Here is a 21,028-nt window from a genome sequence, read left to right on the forward strand (position 1 = left end):
CAGCCTGTTGCTATCAGTCCCTCAGCGTTAATTGTGAGTCTTCACACTCCAAAGCCTCGGGTGGGTAGTGCTGTTATTATCAGAGGAGTGATAGAAGTTTAAAAAAAGAGCATGCCTCTGGGTTATGAAACTGCGATATGCTCAAGAGCTGCTGGGAAAAGTATTAACAAGAATTCGGATGTCAAGCAGCAGAGACACTGAGATCTGCCGCTTACAGAGAGAGACAAACGCTTTACTCTCACACGTTGTCGAGTAGAGAAAGTCATGAAATGAAACCTTTAGCAGGGGCACTAAGATACCAGAAGAGACAAGTGTATGGTACAACTTTGGAGGCAGAAAGCAAAGTGGAGATGAATCCTTAATGAATCATCTGCCAGCTCCGTGGTTTATTTTGATGCCGGCTGTCTTTGAATGAGCCATCTGTTGGGTAAGAGGGAGTTTCTAAGTTGTTGTAAAGGGCAAAGAAACTAGCTGGACAAAAAAAATAGTTTGACTAATGCTTAAGATTGAACAGAAAGAGTGGTAGCGTTTTTAAAAACAGGATTTTTGTTCACCTGGGACTGAGGCGAGTAGTGCACTGATGGAAGGCACGAAGGTTTAGGAGGAAAGTGGAGTTCGCTTTGGGGCAGAGCTGCAATTTTTCATTATTTGGTGACGTTAGTGTCCGAGGGGAGTCTAATGATGCGTTCAACGGGCAAGAAAGAAGGCAGTAAAGTATGAAATTAAGTTTTGCCTGCTTTTGTATCCATTTCTTTGATGTTCACTGGTGAAAAGAAGGAAAAGGAAAGGGGAAAAATCATTTTATTGCCTGTGGGAGAGCATCAGGGAATTGGGGCTCTGAGGACTCAGATGGGGAACATTTTCTAGGATCGTTGCCTTAGATAAATAATCTATAGTCATAAAAATAATCTAATGCTCAAAAGGTATCTTTAGGCAAATTTCTAAAGTCAGAAGTTCTTAAAAAAGACTGACTCCCATGACTATTGGCTCAGGGCATGCTGATTACTCTGAGGTTTTCTCATTAATCTGTTTGTAACGCTGCAAGAGAAAACGTTTTCCAACGATCTGGAAAAATATTTGTGCATTTTCTCTCAGCAGGCTTTTGAAATGAATAGTATCTGAATCTCCCTGGGCCAGCTCTTCTGTAGATGTTAGCTGCCTTTTTTTCTTTTCCCACACTGCTTCAATAATGCTGAGGACGTGAATCCGCTGTGTTCTCTATCCAGTTATGCTTTTACTGCACTAGCAGTGTGTTTGGGGTCATTTTCATGCCAAAAAATTGATTTTATTTGATGGTGCATTAGAATCTGGTGTTTTAATTCCATCAATATTTACAGTGGCTAAAAAGCAGACCCGAGTCACGACAGAGCCTTAACTGTGTTTTACAGATAGCTGCAGACACTTACTCTCCTGACCACCTCTGTACATATTGATAAGCATTTGAACCAAAAACTTCCTGTTGCCACTGATTCTCAGTCCAGATCTTTTGTAATTTGGCACCTTGGCCACTGACTCTGTGGACAAAGAGACAAAGACAGTGGACTCGGTTCAGTGGGGAACAAATGATGAGAGCTCAGCAGGTATGTGGGTTTTAGAGCAGTCAGGAGGAAAAAGGTTTTAGGAATTCATCTAAATTTAGAAACTAATTTATAGTTCAGCAACTGTAACCTCAATTTGTCTGATACTTCTAGTCAAATAGTTGTTTCTGCCTTTATATATTACCTTCATCACATTCATATTCGGTAAATACTGAAAGGCCTCCTGTGTAAAGGTTTAAAGAGCATTTGTCCTGCTGTAATGATATTATAATTTTAACAAAATGTATTAATTAAAAAGGTTGGCCTTGATTCTGAACAGGAAATTGCGATTTTTCTGCAAATGAAAACAAATATGAGTCAGGAGTAACTCTGAAAAACTCTCCTGACTTGAGCTGCAGTTGCTTCACTCAACTAAAATCTGGCCTCAGGATCCTCATCTGTGCTCAACAGTTCACACTCACTGTTATTGCTACATCGCTGCGTCGCAGATGTGGCGTCTCACAGATGTTTTCAGATTTTGGAACTCTTTATAAAAAGGGAGATGCACTTTCCTAATTTTTTATTTTTTCCCCCCCATGTAGTCTCAGTATTTTCCAGCAAATGCAGAAAGTTGTAGCTGAGATAAATGTCATTTAGAGAGACTAAACAAAATGCAAGACAGAAGTGAAACTTGAACAGAGGAAATGGTCTCCACCTCGCGTTTCAAGTGTCAGTTCACTAAAATCTGAAATAATCAGACTGTAAAATCGTCTAACCAAAATGAGGACTGGAAAAAAAGGGAACGAGGTTTGCAGTTTTTTTCATGAGCTTTGTTTATTTGCAAGAGCTAATTAAGTGGAAAAGTGGTTTAAAAATAGCCATCCAAATCTGGATGTGGTCCTGAGTCAGTGCCAACCTTTAGACATCTATGGAGAAAGCTTTCAACTGTTTCAGTCGTCCATCTCGAGAGCTATCGGTGGCCCGTGGTACTCATGTGCTGGGCTCTAAGTGCTTAAAAGCAGGGGTCCTGCTGCTCAGTACCAGGGTTAAAGCAAGGCCAAAAGACAGACTCTAAACACTAGATTGTTGGTCACGTTTGCACTGAGAAGTAAACAAAATGCCACTTTTACAGCATCAACACAGTTAATGAAAACATAATTCACGTTTTGTAGTTCTGGCCCAGCCATCCGAGGTACAAACATTTATCACCTTATAAAAACTGCAGTACAAATATGTTGTGTAATCGAACCCGACAGTCATCTGCTTTAATTTGTTCCTAAATGAGAGCAGTCACCGCCAACAGCTGTGAATTCATTCCAGCAATTTTTCTGTAATTTAAAGGCAAAGATCAGTTTGATTCTCATGAAACAAGTTCCACATTTCCATCAGTTTGTTTTCCTTCTAAATTGTTTCTTTAACCATATTCCAGTTTGATCATAAAAAGGCGATTGATCCTTTTTACTGAGACACATCAGTTTGTGGAGCAGTGCCTCAGTAATTTATAACATGGCTCTATCATCTTACTCGTCCCAGGCGATCCTTCACTTTGTTCATGGTGTTGGGCTCCCACCCTGTCGATTCGGGTCCACCCAGTCCCAGACGTGGACGGAGCCATCCGAGGCTGCAGACAGAAGCGTCCGCGGCCGCTCGGGGTGCCAGATGTGGGAGGTGACGAAGGTGGGAACACTGTCATCAGTCTGCTGTGATGAAACTGCGTGACCGCGATGCTCAAACAGCGGTCGAGCCTCCTGCGGCTCCGCCCCCCAGAGACGGGTGTTGTAGATCTGAACAACGCCACTGAAACCTGATGAGGACGAAGGCAGAAACTTTAAAAGGCTTCTTTCTGACCCACATTTATATTCGTTAGGATAATATTGTGCTAAAAGTTCAAATCATTCAACAACTATGAAGTCAAGAAACTGATAACTAACTTATCCACTTACTTTGAAATGGTAGCATTAGTCTGTTAACAAACTGAAATTTCATTTCTGCAGACACCCACATGTTGACTGTAGACTTTAAGCCCCTTGATCATCTTGTCTTTTTGCCTTTTTGTGACAAATTACTATACTTACATCTGATTGCTATAAACAGAGTTGATAATTACAATTAGCACACAAATGAAGGCCTCTACTGCAGTCGCTTACCTAATGAAATGTTTTTCTATTGGTAATCATATAGTCTGCAAGACTGTGCTGCACGTCAGATTCACAGATTTAATTTGTATTTTTAAAGAGAGCTGTAAACCAATATTCATGTCACTGGCTCTCATGCAGGATCAGAAATGCTAAAAAGGCCCATAATTAATTTGTTATAAGACTGAGGTCACTGTGGCAACGTCTCCAAAAGTATGAAAACAAGACCTTCACAAGCAGAAGCCTTTACAAAAGAGTGATGACAGATTTCTCATTCTCTCGTTGATGCTCAGTGATGAAAACATTTCACGGCGCTTTGCTGCTGGAAGAATTCAATAACGCTACCCTGATTGAAATTTATGAGTAATTAAATCTGCCAGTACATCCTTTCAATCTTTGGATGTTTCTGTTAGTAATTTCAGAGGCCATGTTTGTAAAACACTTCACTTCCTCCGTGTCTTCTTTTATATGACTGTTCAAATCATTTCAACCAGTCAGCATCTAACCTACGCACATGGAAGACTGTACGCACATGCACCTCCATAATCCTACACAGAACCATAACTCAATCCTGAGTCATGCTGGGGGCTCCACTGTGACGTGATGCAAATAATGAGGTCTGAGTTTTCCTCGCTGCACTGTACAGAGAGGAAAGCTCAGAACTCTACATTGCAGAGACTGAACAGCCACTTCATAAACGCATGGCACAGCATAGAAGAGCCACCTCCATGGGCAAGACTCGGCGGTCCATCTGCATCTAAAGGTCACTCTTTCGAGGACGCCAATCTTCACATTTTGGACAGAGAAGACCGATGGTTTGAAAGGAGTGAACGAAGCCATTTATGTCCTCTGTGAGTGACCATCTTTGAACAGAGGCGGGGGTTTACGACACAGTCTTCCATCTATAATCCAGTTTTGAGATCCCTGCCCAGACGCCTTAACGCCCACTCACAACCTGGGCCATTTAACCATTTGAAATCACATGATTTCACATGGCCAAGGTATCACTATGGGTCCACCCGAAACCTTGGCTGATTGTGACCCACACCCATTTTCACACCTTGGCTAAAGTGATTAGATAGAGGATCAATAGGGGGTCCGTTACCCTCTTGCGGACACTCCCATAAGGCTTAAAATCTGGGACTCTCCACCATTTGTGCTTAGAACTGAAGAAGCTTCTCGGATGCGAGGTGAAACGTCTTCAAGAAAACTTAAAGAAGTCCACACGCTTCACTTTCCAAGCTCCTTAGACTACGATGACCTAGATGACTGAGAACCGTAACAGACAATTTTAAAAATCTTTATCCAAACATTAAATGAGCAATTCACAAGGGAGATCTCATTGAAATCGAACTTCCTCATATCAGACAATGTTTACATTAGCAGCAACAGTCTAGAAATAGATGCTGCTTTGGCTGTTTCTTTCTTAAATGAGGTAAGGCTATGTTATCCTACACAACACATTGTGACACATGTTGGTTATTTTCTGTTCTTTGAAGCATGACACTTTTTTTCCCCCCCTATTATTTTCTGCACGAGCCAGTGTACACGCCTGGTTTATTTCCACCCATCACTATAGTACTTTTAATATTACAAAGGCCAACTAGTGGCCTTGAAAGGCTACGGTGATTCATTTTCCCCACAAGTGAGGCTGAAAATGTCAAGTTTGTCCTGAAGGTGGCATTACAGTAAAGGTCACACGGTCTCTTTAATATCAAAAAGGTTCCTTCTCTACGAATACTTGCAGAAAAATCAGCCAAAGCTGTTCATCAAAAGAAAAAGGGAAAAAAAAAAAAAGTACATAATTAGAGTTTTCTTCATCTTTTGTTTTAAGTTAGTCAGTTCAGTCTGCAAGATGTATTTACATTTTAATTGAATTCTTTGCCCTAAGCCCGTTCCTCAAACTTGACGCTCTTCTATTTAGCCCCACTAAAAGAAGAGCGCATAATGAATATCAACATCAGCTGAATTGTAAGATGGGTATTTGACATCACAGCTTCGCAGGGTTACTGTTGGGTCTTTATAATGTTAACATCAAATTACATCTAGCCAGAGGTCCAAATTAAACTCATTCCACAAAACAATTGGACAGCTATCTATTTTCTGCAGCTTAATCCAGGTCTTTGTCACAGCACCACTACTCTAACCAGAGTTCTTCATATCGGTCCTTCTCTTAAAAGTAAATCCAAACTCTGAGCTGGTTCCACAGAAGAGGGTCCTGAAAGCTGAAGGCTCTGCCTCCCATTCTACCCTAGGAACCACGAGTAAGCCCAGGCATCCTGATAATAACAAATTACAGTAGTCCAGCCTAGAAGTAATAAGTAACTAGTTTCATAACATCAGTCTGAGACAGAATATTTCTAATTTTAGAGATATTGTGCAAATAGAAGAAAGCAGTTCTATTTATTTGTTTAATATGTGTGTTGAAGGACATAGCCTGGTCAAAAACAACTCCAAGCTTCTTCAGTGTTACTGCAGGCCAAGGTAATGCAATCTAGAGTAAGTGTCAGGTTAGATACTATATTACAATAACCTCAGTTTTTTTCTGAATTAAAGAGCAGAAAATTAGATGTCATCCAGGTCTTTATGTCTTTAAGACAATCCTACAGTTTAACTAATTGGTGTGTTCTATAATGTTGTGTGTCATCTGCATAGCAGTGAAAATGTATGCTATACCTTCTAGTGACACTGCCTAAAGGAAGCATGTATAATGCAAAAAAAAGAATTGGTCCTAGCACGGAACCCTGTGGAACTCTATCGCTGTAACAAAATATTATGGTCAACAGTATCAAATGCTGCACTCAGGTTCTAACAGGGCAAGCACAGAGATGAGTCCACTGTCAGAGACCATAAGAAGATCATTTGTAACCTTTTCTGTGCTATTATGAACTCTGAAGCCTGACTCTTCAAATTAGCCATTCCTCTGAGGATGATAAGTTAGCAGTTTTACTACTCTTTCAAATCTTTTTGAGATAAAAGGTAACAACAACAACCACAACAACCACAAATTCTCACAGCAATGAAAAACACCCTGATTAATAGGATGTCAAGAAATTAAACTGTAAGTTATGTCATTTTTTAAATTTATCAAATCTAAAGCTCACTAATTAAATTTGTCAGTTTGAACAGAGCCAAGTATGCTGCTCATCACTGTTTAGCTGAGCTAAGCCAATGTAGTTTTCCTAAAGATTGAAGTTTCTGCAGATTCCGAGATTAGTACAGAAACATCATATAATATACATCTGTGCAAGTGTGACAGATTACTTAGTATTATTTAGTTAATCAGTGTGCAGATAAAACAGGGTTTTTCAGTGTGATCATTTACAGAAAACATCAACATCTGAAAAAAAAAACTGTTTGTATAAACTGACCTGACACTGAGATACAGTCATCCAGTGTTGGAGCCCACGACACTTTGACCTGGCTGCAGCGGCCTGGTGTTTGGACGTCTAGCTGAGCCTGACACCCCGCCCCTCCCAGATTTCTCAAGTCTGAAACCACCGCCTGTCCAGACGAGGAGACTCTGATGACCCTGCGGCTGGACGGATGTGGACCTGCAGCAGCATCCGTCCACCAGATGACAGACTCGGCTGAAGATGGTGAATGTGAAAGCTGAGGAGGAGCAGACGTCCGAGTATCGGCAACGTAAACACTCCCGTTACAGCAGCCGGCGAGGAAAACCGTGTCACTCACAAACTGTAAGGAACTCAGAGGATCTGCTGAGTCGGTCTCTGTTGGGACAAAACAACGCAAAATGTCTCAAAACACACATTACAGAGAGATTACATACTGCAGTCTGCTGCAGAGATGGTTTTATGACTAGAACATCAGTGTTTTGAAACTGAACAGCTGAGGAAACCCCCAGCTGAAAGAGCATTTAATGGCCCTCCTGCTGCAACAATTACAGGCAAAGTGCTCAGAAACAAAAACATCAGGCTGGTCGTTTGTTGGCCTTGTTTTGGTGCACTGGCTGTGCATAATGATCAGAAACAAGCAGAGAAAGGACTGTGGTGAGGAAACTACTAACATTTGATAATATGCAGCGTGCAGCGAAGCAGTGGTTACTACTTTGGAGCATCTATAGATCAAATGGTTCATGGGGAAAGAAAAAAAAAGAAAAAGAAATCGGCCCTGTTCAGTAGCGTATAAACTTCAGTCATTTCAGTCTTTATGTTCTGATCATACACAACATGTCTTAAAGATGCCAGAATCATTGTATTTTAGCATAGAGAAAAATATTCCTTTAGTTAAGATGTGACGGAGAATAACTATTTATGTACTTGGCACAAGTTTAAGGAAACAAATTTAAACGATAAAAAGAATTTCTGTTTTGTGAACTGTTCCACGCCTTGTAGCCTCACAGTGACGAGGTCCTGGGTTTGAATCCACTGGCCTTTGCATGTTCTCTCTGCCTCTCCACATACTGCAGCTTCATCCCACAGTCCAAGACATACATGTTAGGGTGACTGGTGATTCTAAATTGGCCATAGATGAGTATGAAAGGTCCTCTTTCTGTGATAGACTGGCAACCTGCCCAGCATGCACTCTGCCTATCTCCCTCCGAAAGCTGGGATGGACTTCTGATGCTCTACTGCAGGAGCAGACAGGTGGATGGATGGACGCTCTCTTTGATGCCAACTATTTTTTTAATTTTTGGGAACCATGGAACAATGATATTTATTGTTTGCTCACTTTACTTGTATTACTTCCAGGCCTTAAAGCCACAGTCTCACCTCCACTCAGAGCTTCAGCAAACTATTTTTGTGTGGAAAAATAAATAAAATAAAGCAGGGAAAAGAAATGGAAAGTTACAGATCTTCCTAGGGGTTACAGTGGGTGGCCTACAACATAATACTGCATCATAACACAGCTCAGCCTTTCTTTCTAGATCAAACTTACTTAAGCGAGCCACAAAAGAATAGCAGGAAAACATCTCCTGGCTGCACAGAAAGCTTTTGTCCTCGCTCTCCTCAGGAACACATGCAGTTTTTTTTTTTCATCTTCATGTGACACTAAATCTTAGATGTCCTTCACAAACAGTGATTGTATCCCAGTCCAACTGTAAGCTCAATAATTACACGGTTTTAAGAAAAACTATACTTAAAGAACAGTTTATCTTTTCATTATAAAAACTTTACTACAAATATGATTTACATTACTATAGTATTAGTAGGAGAGACAACCAGTTTACCAAAAGTAAGAATACAGTTAGATTTTGAGCATAAAACAAACCACACAAAGTCACTTTAATTCTTTCACGCTGCCATTCATGATTAGTCTCGATGCTGATGGAAATCTGAATCTAGATTATATTTTCTTGAGAAAGAGTAAGACTATGTCTCCCAATTTTTTTTGTTCCAATTTTTTTTAAGCATTTATGACATTTCTCAAATTTCGACATCTCACAACAGTGAGATGAACAGTCTCACAAAACTGCATAAAGCACCACTTCGACTTAAGTTTTCACCTCTACTTAAATAAGACACAAACTAAACCAATCTTATAGTCTCCATGCTCACAGGCGAGCGTGAACATAAACTGATAACTGTAAATGTGGGGTTACCCAGTTTATAGAGAGTCTCTCCTGATGCGAGTTCAGTCAGCTGGACGTCGCTGATCTGAGCTCCGTGAAGAACTTGTGGTGCTGACGAGGGTCGAGCTGCGATCCTGCTGCCTCTCTCTGAAGCACTCCTTTTCCCTTTAATACTTCCTGTTCTCCTGATCACATCTGTCATGGATGACAAGGAAAAGAAAACCAGTCACACTGTCAGAAGTGCCTCACCACATTTTATAATTATTCCCTTTACCTTGTTTGCTGTAAACCAGGAAAGGGGACCTATTATTCCCTTCTGTATTTTCTTCCTATATATGCTATTACAATAGCAAACTCTCATATTAAACACAGTTAAAAGGTCAGAAATTGAAAGCGTACGTGAAGTGAAACCCCACTTCACTGCTCTAATCTCGTCAAAAATCTTTTTTAACTTGCATTAATTGGTGGAGATGTCTATGTCTAAACGTCACTTTCATTTAAATTAAGACAGTCAGACACGTGAAGTATCAGGTGTCAGGAATCAATTTGAACCCTGTAATAGTGGTTGGGCAGTCAACGTCTGACCACCTTTCTGATTTCTCTCAATTATTATTGGTGAACAATTCAACACAGGAAATGTGCACGATATGATACAAATACTCTTCTCTCAGGTTAGGTTCCCTCCTATATTTGTCTTCTTTGGGCTACAACAGAAACAATTTTAACTTCAATCTATTTCAGCAAAATCTCCCCCCCCCCCCCCAAAAAAATAAAAAAGAATTGTATAAATAAATATTGAATTCAACAGGAAAAGTTTCTTTTATGATCTAGTCTGTTATGATTCAGTGATTTTTACTAGTTAAGTCATTAACCTTGAATAAAAAAAGGTTCATCCATTCAGTGAGTCGTCTCAAAACAGCTTCTGTAGATAAGAGTTACATTTAAAAAGGCCTTGAATATTTTTTATTGCACTCTGTGAAACACTATCAGAAGTGAGAACCTTTTTGCATTTAGATGAATACATTCAGCTCATAATGCCCAGAAAATCTGGTGCTTTTTGTACTGAGATCATGTCACTTTAAATTCATATCACTGAAAATCACCGTTAATCACAGCGATGATTTGCAAGTTTTTGACTGATAGTAAATTCTACTCTGTAGGTTTTAAGTGAGATTTTATTCATAATTAGTTCTTGGTCTTAATTAATTTTACTGGACTGCTGTTAAGTTTAATTTTATCAGATTCCTATTCTTTTTCTTGGTTTTAATTTCATGTTTTTTTATGCTTTGTTCTGGTTTATTGTTGGTTATCTGACCTGTCTTACTAAATTTCTCTTTGTCATTATTTTTCTCTTATATAAATTTTTTTAGGCAAGTGCCTAACTTTTGTACTTTGAAATTTTAGGGAAATCACACTCACCGCTCTCTTCTCCTCCAAGGTCCCACACCTGCAGGTCGGAGCTCAGCCCGTCGTTGGTCACAGCACACCTGCCGAAATAACAGAACGTTAATTAAAAGGCTGCGAAGCTACTGATTATATCGTCCCCTCACATTTACCATCAGATCTAAAGATCTACACAAGCACTGACTCACACCACCTATAACAACTACAAAACACAGACCCTCCACACTGTGCATCGCACCGTGAGGCACGATATATCTTCTGGTGCAATGATTTGTTAAAAGTTAATTATTGTCATTATCAGCTCATCTAGTAAAGGTTTTTGTAAGTAATTTCTTAGTCTAAACAAGTTTAATACAATTATGATGATTTTTAGACAACTGAAGAATTGTAGCATTAGCATGTAGAATTAGCATTTAGGCTTAAAACCTTTAAACAGTTCATCAATACTCTGAATTGCTCTTGACTGACCTTCTGTACTTTTATAAATCTGTTAATGTGTTAAATACGTGATAGGTAAGAATAATAAACTGAACTGTAGAAAATATAAAGAGTACCCGAATAAAATAATTTCTGTGCTCCAGCCTTGCTGGGTGCTTTTCAGTGTGCCTTTTTTGAAGAAGACCTCTTTTCATTCATTATTCCCCAAAAAGAAGCTTTGAAACCAAAGTTTGGTGCAGGAAAAGGCATCGTGTGGATTAGAAAACCTTGGAAAGAGTGAAGCAAGTTTCTCTCCCTGAAGTGGGTCACAACCAGTGTTTGATGAAACAAAGTAACAGTACTCCAATTACTGCCTGGTTTGCAGTTTAAATAAGCAGGTAAGTACTTTTCAAAGAATTAATCAACAACTGTTCAAATGTTACATTTTTCTGCTCCTGAATAAAAGCCTGAAGGATCTGCAAAGTTTCTGTCTCTCCCCGATTTCTTGGGATACAGCCGTGAGCTTGGGAAATGTTGTATTTATTATTGTTAAGGAGTTAATTTTCTCAGCAGATAAGGCTGTAATCTTACAGATTACTTTATAATGGAAGTAAATTGTAGACTGTAGTCAACTGAGTTGTTTCCTTAACCCTCCAAATTATATAGTTGTTAAAAGTGTATAATCCTACCTATGGTAGCCGCTGTAGAACAGACATGTTTTAGTCAGCAGAGAGATCAAAAACGTTGGATACAGACTGTACGCCATGTTTGGACTGGCTCTGCAGAAGAGTTTTTGCCTCTGTTAGGAAGGCTGTCAGTCCTCTGTTTACCTCAGCTGTCAATGCTGGCTGATAAACATTCACCAGTTACAAGTTTTACAGTCTCCTCCAGAGGAAATGGATGTGGATGCTTCTTAGTCCAGTACAGGCCAATAAGTCAGAAGATCACTTCTGATTGATGACAGCTAAACTGAGGAGAGAAGTTGAGGATATACTTAACTGTTGGTTGCACTGCTGTTTTTCCCGCTGTTAGCTGGTGTTAGATGCACTTCAAAGAGATTTTCACTAATATTAACTTATAACCAGCTGTTGTTGTTGTGTTAAAGCCCAGACTTCAGTTCAGGAGATGAGGCTTGAGGTGAGGAGGAAGAGGATTATTTTTAATTAAGTCGTGTGTCTCTTTCCTTCCCGTTTTCATTTCTTTTGTCAAGTTGACCTTTTCTCAAGTGATCAAACATATCTTGAGTATGAAGGTGCAGGTACGAATTTTAGTGTCGCTCCACTGCACCGTAGGAATGCCTATGACTTCTCTTCTCCTCTGCCTTTGTCACATGCATAAAGCAGTTTTAGTCAGAAGTGAAGTCCTTAGTGGCTGCTACTACAAATACAGGGGAGGAACATGGCGGTCTCCACAAGCTGCAAAACACTCTGTTGGAAGTTGTTTCTATTAAATAACCTCAAAAAAGACTGGCCGTACCTTTAATGTAACATGTTACTTATAAGGGTAATTTATCCAGCACTGGTCTGAACTCACCTTGTTCCAGGGATGTGTGTGAGGCAGCGAACCGGACCATCTGTGAAACCACCATGGGAAACTTTAAAATCCCGTTCTGCGCAGAGACTCTGAACACAAAAGCAAACAGGAAAAGTTCAGAGTAACATCTGAAACGCCTCCTAGAGAAAAATAAACTCAAAGTTTGGACTAATGTTCTGATTTTTACCTTATTTTCATCAGCAAGAAGTTTCAGCGGCAAGCGAAGTTCTAAAATTTCATTTTTGGACTGACTATAGCCTGCGACACAGACGCCTACAAACACCAAAAAAAATGATTAATACAAATGATTTGGCTAATGAAGAAAGAGCTGAAAAGCTGTCTTCTATAACAGCAAAATCAGAAAAAAAAAAAAAGGATCCATAACTCAAAATTTCGAGTTATTTTCTCGAAATTTTGAGTTTTTTTCTCGAAATTTCGAGTTATTATCTCGAAATTTCGACATATTAACTCGAAGTTTTGAGAAAAGCAACTCGAAATTTCGAGTTAGCGCTGCCAATCAGTAATCTACGTGAATGACGTCATTTCCATGTTACCCGGAAGCTGAAGCCCTCAGCTACAAATGCTACAGCTAAGCTACCGGTATTACATCCAGTCGTGAATGCACAGATTGCTGAGTGTTTTCAGCCTGGCTTCACAAATGATGAAATCCCTGTGTTATTAGCTGAATCACATGGTGTTACTATCAGCAAACATACTTTAATTTGTTGGGATCCGTTTTTGCGTGCGCGGTCCTGCGCCATATGCTTCCGGGTAACAAGAAAGCGACCTCATTCACGTATATTTTTGATTGGCAGAGCTAACTCGAAATTTTGAGAAAAGTAACTCGAAATTTCGAGTTATATTTCTCGAAATTTCGAGATAATATGGATACTAGCTTTTTTTTTTTTTTTTTTTTTTAGTGGCGGAAACGGGCTTCCATATCTTCAAGCCACATCATCATATTTTAAATTATTAGATCAACTTACTATTCCCTGACGTCCACTCGAGGACCTGGGTGGGATGTTCAAGCTGATACACATGAAGGTCTTTGTACCTGAAGGAAAAAGGTTTGTGAATTTCTGTATAGAGTTTAACATAAAATACAGTGAAACTCAATTTTGACGTGACGTGGTTTTGAGCGCTACAGTCAAAAGTGAAGGTGAGCCCGCCTTATGTTTGTTATAGTGACTCTGTAAAATTTAATTTTTTTTAAGGAATTCAGAAAAATATAAATTCACTCTGCCTTAGTTTTGCAAACCTTTCAAAAACAGCCCTACAGCTGCATTCCTGATGTTTATTCCAAGTTGTTTGGTGTCTCCTTGCAAATGTCCATTTTGTGCGCCTTCTCCTTTGTATGTAGTGCTGTTTGGTATTTATTCCTGTTGTCTAACTATTTAGTCCCTGTGGAGCACCCAGCATGTCGTTGAACATGTACAATGACAATACATGGGATACAGAATCATATTGTTTAAAATATAGGCCTTTTAACCGCGACACCAGACTTCATTCACAATTTATGATATGTAATATTTTCTGTCTACAGAATCAACGCGAACATTTTTCTTTTTACCTACAACTTGATTCCTACAGTGGAGCCATCATATCATATAATTCGTCTAGATTATAAAACTCGAATTCACTAAATTTATTTTGAAAATGAATCACACATATAACACCTCTTAAACCACGAGTAATAAGTGTAGGAGATGAACTAATACAATGTGACAATTTGGAGCTTATTTAAATTTTAGGAGAGATATCCTTAAGCCGAATTTAAATAAATTAAATATAAACATAAATATATTTAAATAATGTTTTGTTGTGGTGTTTATTAACAATCGAAAGCTGCTGGAGGGTAAAATGCCTAAAATTAAGAGTTTGCTTTGCAAAGCTGGTAATGTTGGTTAGCAAGTAGTAATAAAAATATAAATTTGACGTTTCAAACAAAGTAAAAAGCTTACTCACGTTTTCAGTGACTCGATAAACCAGTCATCTAAAATATCCTCAAACTCTGCATCTTCCATCTCTCCCAACAGCTCCTGCAGGCATGGGTGCTGCTGCTCATCCACCACTTCCTGTTTAGTTCCCTCTGCTTTTTATTCTACTGCTTCTTTTCTTCATGAAAACTACACCGCCACCTGCTGGTCTGGAGGAAGCGAGCCTCAATCAAAAGTAACATATTAAAGTTTAGATAGAAACAAAACAGCAGGGTCTGTTCTAGCTTAATCCGTTAAACAAACAGATGCAAGAAGCAGATAATCAAGTACAGAGGCCTGTGCAGCTGACTAGTAGCCTAAAGGTTGCTGGTTTGAGTCCCTGTTCAGATGCTGGCATGGGCTCCATATGAGCTGTTTTTGTACTCGATCCCCAGACAAAAATAAGCAATAAACAAATATCTAACTGAGCTGATATTCAAAGCACTAATTTGCTTGATTCCATATGCAGCTTTCTACAGCCTGAAGAACCTCTTGGTCCTCTTGATATCCCTGGCACAGCTAACACAGCACAGCTTCTTTAACTTTTAATTTGATATTTTAGGCCAACGCAGCCAGAGGCATCCTTAAATATCAAGACTCTCCTTATTGGTTTCAGGCTTTACAGCAGATGGCATCTACATGCATACAATTAAAAGATAAAACAGCACACAGGAATAAATTTGAATCACCTGATATTCGCTTGTTAAACTGATTCAATAGAAAACAGTAATTTTAGATATTTGAAGATGAACGTACAGTAAGTTTTGCATCCCAGCAAATCACTTGTATTTGTATAGTGCCAGTTCACAACAAGGTGGCTGATGTTGTGAGGTAAAGACCCTACAGTGTTAGTGAGAAAACCACAACAATCGATCTCCTGTGGGTAAGCACTTGGAGGAACCAGGTTCTGTGTGGGGCGGCAAAAGAAGAAAGAAGAAGGTGAGCATAGAGAGATGAGGTTAAATCAGGGGACGTGTCCGTGAGGAGCTTAAAGCTGCAGAATACAGTGCTGTGAGGATGAGCTGATGCGGCTTGCAGTAAAAAGTTCTTTGCTTAAGTAATAAAGGGGTGAATATATATCAGCCCATTTTCCATTTATTAACAAAACTCAAAGTCTCCAGCATAACAAAAAGGATTTCGAGCCACTGGTCTAATGCGTGTATGGTAACAGTCATCTCAAGGAGGCCCAAAAAAGTGTTTGAAGACAAACGCAGTGGACGGTCGTGCTTCATATCGAGGCACTCTGACAGCACATCTATTGTTTGCTGCCTTCAGATGGCCACAGAGGCTTAATGAACTGAAGACCCAGCATTTTTTCCCAAACAGTACAAAGCAGCTGTCATCAACAGACGCCCTGTTGTAGCTGCCTTTATTAGAAAATACCATACAGATAAAAGAATTGGAAGTCATAAAAATGCCAACAGTGCGTAACAAGGAAGCACAGGAAATTACCAAGAGTCTCAGAAGAATATTTTCAAGACAACTTTTGGGATGTTTGCCCTCCTCCAGCCTTTAAGCTGTGCTTCCGGTTGTCTCTATCAGACTAACGAATGCAAAATAGTTGAGAGCGATTAACAGATTTTGAATTTTGTAAATAAAGCGTGGTGTACTGAGGGAATACTTCCCCCTTTATCAGAGCAACAGAGCAAAAGTTTATTTTGATAATGTGATTAAATGAAGCTGCCAGAAGGAAAACGAACCAAAAACAGATGTTATGTTTGGGATGCTGGGCGTTTCTAGTTAAATGATCAAATATTCAAGCCCTGAGTGCAGCTTATATTTGTCCTCAATTTTCTCCAGGACAGCAGCTGAAACCTCATCAATCCCACCATGCTCAAAGCTTCATCTCTCCGGCTGTTGTTTGCCGTTTCTCCTCCTCCTCCTCCTCCTCAGCAGCAGTGCTGTCATTCTGTTCCTCCGACTGTCTCACAGCAGAGAATCTGAGTCACATTTCGACCTTCCATTTCTCCCGTCACTCCTTGAGAAACAAGGGAGTCCAAACCAGAGTCTGTACAGGACAGTAAAGACGTGCGTGCTTGCATACAGAGCTGCAGGAACTGTTTGCTCTAACAAAATAATCAGTGAGAGTTAGTTCAAATACTTCAGGTTATCATGTCTGAATCCTCATTTAGTAAGCCACTAAAATATTGGTCTGTCAGTGCTTTAGATATGATAAAATGTGTTTTTTATCAAACAAGATGTTGCTGACAGAAAGTGAGGAAAGACAGAGGTGGCAGTGCATTAAAGTTACAGAGGTGAAGATGAAGCTGGGAGAATGGAGAAAGGAAAAGGAAGAGAAACCCCCTGTTCAGCCTGAGCTGAATCAGCAGCTTTCTGTAGACATCGCATGCTTTCAAATCCAGATGCCACTCTTTGTCTTCCCTTTCTCCCCCTGCCCTTTTTGCCTTATTTGCCTCTTTTTCTTGTTTTTTCAGCTGTTTCTTTTCCTTCCTTTACTGCTTACTTTGACTTTTGTCAGTTGTTTCTCGACCTTCTTCCATTCTTTCTTTTTCTCAGCTGCTTTCCTTTAGGTTATTTCTTTTCCTGACTTTCTTTATCCTGGTCATGTTTCTTATAGTTTCTATGCGAGCATTTCTTTTCTTTTCTCTTTCTGTCACCCCCACTCAGGCTCTTCTGTGGTGTCCTGGATTTCGCTGGATCAAGGTTTTGTCTTTTTTGAACTTTTATAATAATCCCACGTGTCCATGTCCAGTATTTCACTGCCACTTTTTACCTCCTCCTGGCAATCGCTAAATGGGATTATCAGCCTCTGAACTGGCCCTCCTGCTGGTTGTCCAGCAACTTTTTTCTTTCCATCCACCTCCAGCAATGTGGTCAGCGTCACACTCCTCTTTGTACAATGATACCATCTCGCTGTTTTTCTGTTTTCAGTTCACATTCACGCAGGCTGCTGCACATTGTGAACTTTCTGGCCAACATCTCTTTGATGTGCTGCATGGCTTCCTTTCTTCCCTCTTTTAATTGGCAATTTTCAGCCTGAGTGGCTTTAAAGGTTTTTTGCACCTCCCTGTTGATATTTTGTGGAGCAGTACTCAGGAATCCTCCTTTGCATATCCAATTGTTTATTTAGAAGAAAGGCACCCAAGGCTACTGGAGATGGGGTTGTGTAAATCCTGACTCCAGGAATCATTAAAAGGGCATCTGATAAAATGTATTGATTGGACAGCGGGAAGCTGCGGGAAACAAATAGTCTTGGGTGTATATCTGACGTCACCTGCTGAGATTCTTTTCATTTTTTAAGCTTATAAATTTTACTCAGCAGCGGCGACTGAACACTGAGTTTCATGAGTCAGTAAAACAGTCACACATCGCTAAACACATTTAACATATTACAAAACCAGCAGCCACATGCTTTCAACAAAGAGCAGCCTGTTTCACATTAGCTGTCACTGCTGAGTCTATCACACCACAGAGATGTGAATGGCCTCTGTCCCAAAGCTGTTGTTTCACACTCGCAGCAGGAGAGCCTGGGTTTTCCTCAGATACGATAATTGTTGGACAATATATCAGACGAGCCGGATAACTGCCCCCGGCTGAGCGTCAAAAGGATCCCAGCAGGTCCTAATGCTTTCTGCCAATAAGCAAAGACAATAAACAGTGTGCAGAATTTCTTCACAAACTGTGGTGTGAGGAAGACTGCTTTACCAACATTGGTTCACAAACAAAGAAGTTTGGCAATACTGAGTGACAGCGTGCAAGAAAGCAAAGAACAAGTGTTTTTCAGTTGTCTACTGATGTGATTGTTCCTCTGACAAAAGAATGATGCATTACACAAATAAATAAAACTATTTATTTACTTCTGTGATATTGATTTAAGTCCTTATTTGATAAAATATTTTGAATGAGAAAAGGGGCAATTTTAGTTTCCAGCCAACTCTGTCTCAGATGGTATTCTGTATTTGATGCCATCTTACATGCAGTGATTCCTTAGTTTAGGGGGGATTTGCTCCATTTCCCTTCCTGCTTGTGAAGAACTCTTCCAGCTTATTTAACTTTTTTAGTCTGGTGGAGGTGGGATCCATATAAGAACTGTGAAATACTCCAAAATAAAAGTGATCTCCTTTCTGTTACTTTCTACAGGCCTTTGTAAAACCATGAAGGACTCTGTTGCAGGTATCTCAATCCTGTCTTATTGCTCTTGTTTGCAAGTCAAGTCCATGATGGCTTAAGGTTGAGTCGAGCCCAAGTTAACAGCATTAAAAACCATGTTTACAGCCAGGTATCTATGGTTAGTTTCTCCCCTCACTGCAACTATATAGTGGGTGTTTTTCTGTTAAATCCATCCATATGGACACTATTAAGGCTGACGCGTAAGCGTGTGGCCTTTTGACTGACAGGTATACCAGCATAGAGAGCTGCGTGTTATATGTGTTATATATCACATTGGAACTCTTCAGCAGTTTTTTTTTAAAAGGAATAATCTGACAAATGCTATTTTTGTTGCCGACTGGTTGGCCTACTTCATTTTTTTCTGTACTTTTATTTTTCTCTTTCTCCCATAAGATAGTGTTTGTGTGGGGTTGTGAGTCAGCGGGTTTTACTGCTCCCGTGAGCTCTTCCTGCAGATTCCCACTAGATCTCTGGCTTTTGCACTCGCTCGGCTCATTACCCACCTGTCTATTTAAGGTCCGTCTCAGTCACCCACTCTTCACCAACTCGTACAACTTCAGTTTAGCGTCTTGTTCATGCTTTGCTGGGTGAACTTACTCTCTTCTGTTAGACTCTTCTTGGTGCGTCAACCATTTGTCAGCCAGCTCCCTGAAGAACGAATCCCCTCTGGATCTCCTCCTCTGAAAGAAATACCTACTTTGAGAAAATTTAGCACCAACCAAATTCCCTTGGTTCATTGCTTCAATTTCGATTTGTGTTGTGTTTCGATTTGGCCTTAGCTGATAACTTTGCACTCATTTCTGGTGGCAGCCAAAACAGCAATGCTGAGGCTTCAAAATTCAGAGCCCCAAACTAATGTGTCACAGTCAGTTAAGACACCTTGCAATTTCATGGCCTAGTACATGTCTTATGTTCTTGTCAGGCACAAATTCTATCCACAGCTCCTCAATGCCCAACTATGTGCAATAATGTAGGACCACAACATCTGTGCTCAGAGTGCATGCAGTGATCTTTTCAAAGTGTGGATGGAAAAATAAGATACCAACCAACTGGAAACATTTTGGCGATTAACTGTGTGACAACTTCAACTACCAAACAAGTTGTTTCTGCCTACGGACCCGATGTTCCATCGTCTCACTCACAAGAAACAGATCATACTGCAGATTGGATGCATGAAGAGGCAGATAGAGTGCTATTCTGAGGAGTGGAAAGATCATAACATGCTCTAATTGCATAAACCACAACAAAGATCTCGTGTAAAGATATTTAATCACAGTCATCAGACTAATCAGTTGTACATTATCAGTCTTTTAGTATCCAGCAGCTTTACAACCTTCTAAGTTTTCACGTCAGTCCTTGCTTTGCTTTTAGAAGTTTGTCATGCTCAAGAAAAATTACAGGGTTTGGTTGCGTCTGTGTTGCATCACGTCACAGTAAACTTTCACTCTTCATTCGCTCAAAGAAGCTTTTTACACTCCAAAGTGAAGCCTTTTAAAATAATCCACAGAAAATAATTCTGAAAATATTGGTTTTGTATTTTTGAGTGGAAAGCTTTTGCTGTGATCACTTCTTATTTTGTCTGATGACTTTGCAATCACAGCAGCTATTTCACTGACATCTCAGCTAGGAAAAATGATTCACTGACAGCAAAGCAAAGTGCCCGACATGGGCTGAAAGCTGCAGCGCATGCTAATGAATAGGGATGGGTATCGTTTAGGTTTTATCCGATACCGGTGCCAAATCGGTACTTTTGAAACGGTGCCGGTGCTCAAACCGGTGCTTAAAGAATGGAGAACACAAAATTGGTCCTAAAACCTCTCATGGTCAGCTGGTTTTTTGTAAAAAGATAACAAAGTTAGCCTTTTCTGCAGCTATGGGGCATATATGGTATCACTCTTAGCTGGAAGCAGTGCTTAAACAATGGAAAAAACACAAACTTTGTCCAAAAACCTCTCATGTTTAGCTGTTTCCCTCTTTTTCTTTAGTCATTTTAGCCTTTTTGGCCAGGGTGAAGGGAGCATCTGCCATCAAACAAGAAGACAGCCGCATGTAGCTATGATGGTGTTTGCTAGTTCACCTCACATGCATTAATGTAATAACGTGGTACGTAAATTACACATGAACAACATTAAGCTACTCACGCAGAGAAGAACGGCTGCTGCTGCCATCATCATTTCTGCTACACTGGCAGGGCTAGGGGCCAGGACTCTCCTCTTCGGGGTTTTTGGGGGATATTGCTAACTCCGGGTCCGATAACAGGCAACCCACGCACAGTAGATGTGCTCGGTGTGAGGTCTCGCAGCAAGCTATCAAATACGGCGCATTTCTGGGCTTTTAAAAAAAAACTCTATGCGTCGCCAGGTGTTTCATCGGATTTCAGGT

At 40.0% G+C, this 21,028-nt stretch overlaps 1 protein-coding gene across 2 annotated transcripts; it reads right to left on the reverse strand.

Moving 5' to 3' along the window:
• Window positions 1-2,596: 2,596 nt before the first annotated feature.
• Window positions 2,597-19,363, reverse strand: wdr73 (WD repeat domain 73). 2 transcript variants are annotated; one of them, XM_026184217.1, is made up of 9 exons: window positions 19,244-19,363; window positions 14,505-14,685; window positions 13,526-13,593; window positions 12,727-12,812; window positions 12,540-12,628; window positions 10,605-10,672; window positions 9,216-9,380; window positions 7,024-7,383; window positions 2,597-3,321 (listed from the first exon to the last, which is right to left on the reverse strand). In XM_026184217.1, the coding sequence occupies exons 2-9, from the start codon at window positions 14,561-14,563 to the stop codon at window positions 3,068-3,070; spliced, it is 1,149 nt and encodes a 382-aa protein (XP_026040002.1). In that variant the 5' UTR covers window positions 14,564-14,685; window positions 19,244-19,363; the 3' UTR covers window positions 2,597-3,067. The 2 variants fall into 2 exon arrangements, with proteins under 2 accessions (XP_026040002.1, XP_026040003.1); XM_026184218.1 differs by lacking the exon at window positions 19,244-19,363 and having other exon boundaries at window positions 14,505-14,710.
• Window positions 19,364-21,028: the final 1,665 nt, after the last annotated feature.

Source organism: Astatotilapia calliptera, chromosome 11 (genome assembly GCF_900246225.1).
Source record: "Astatotilapia calliptera chromosome 11, fAstCal1.2, whole genome shotgun sequence".
NCBI classification, from domain to species: domain Eukaryota; kingdom Metazoa; phylum Chordata; class Actinopteri; order Cichliformes; family Cichlidae; genus Astatotilapia; species Astatotilapia calliptera.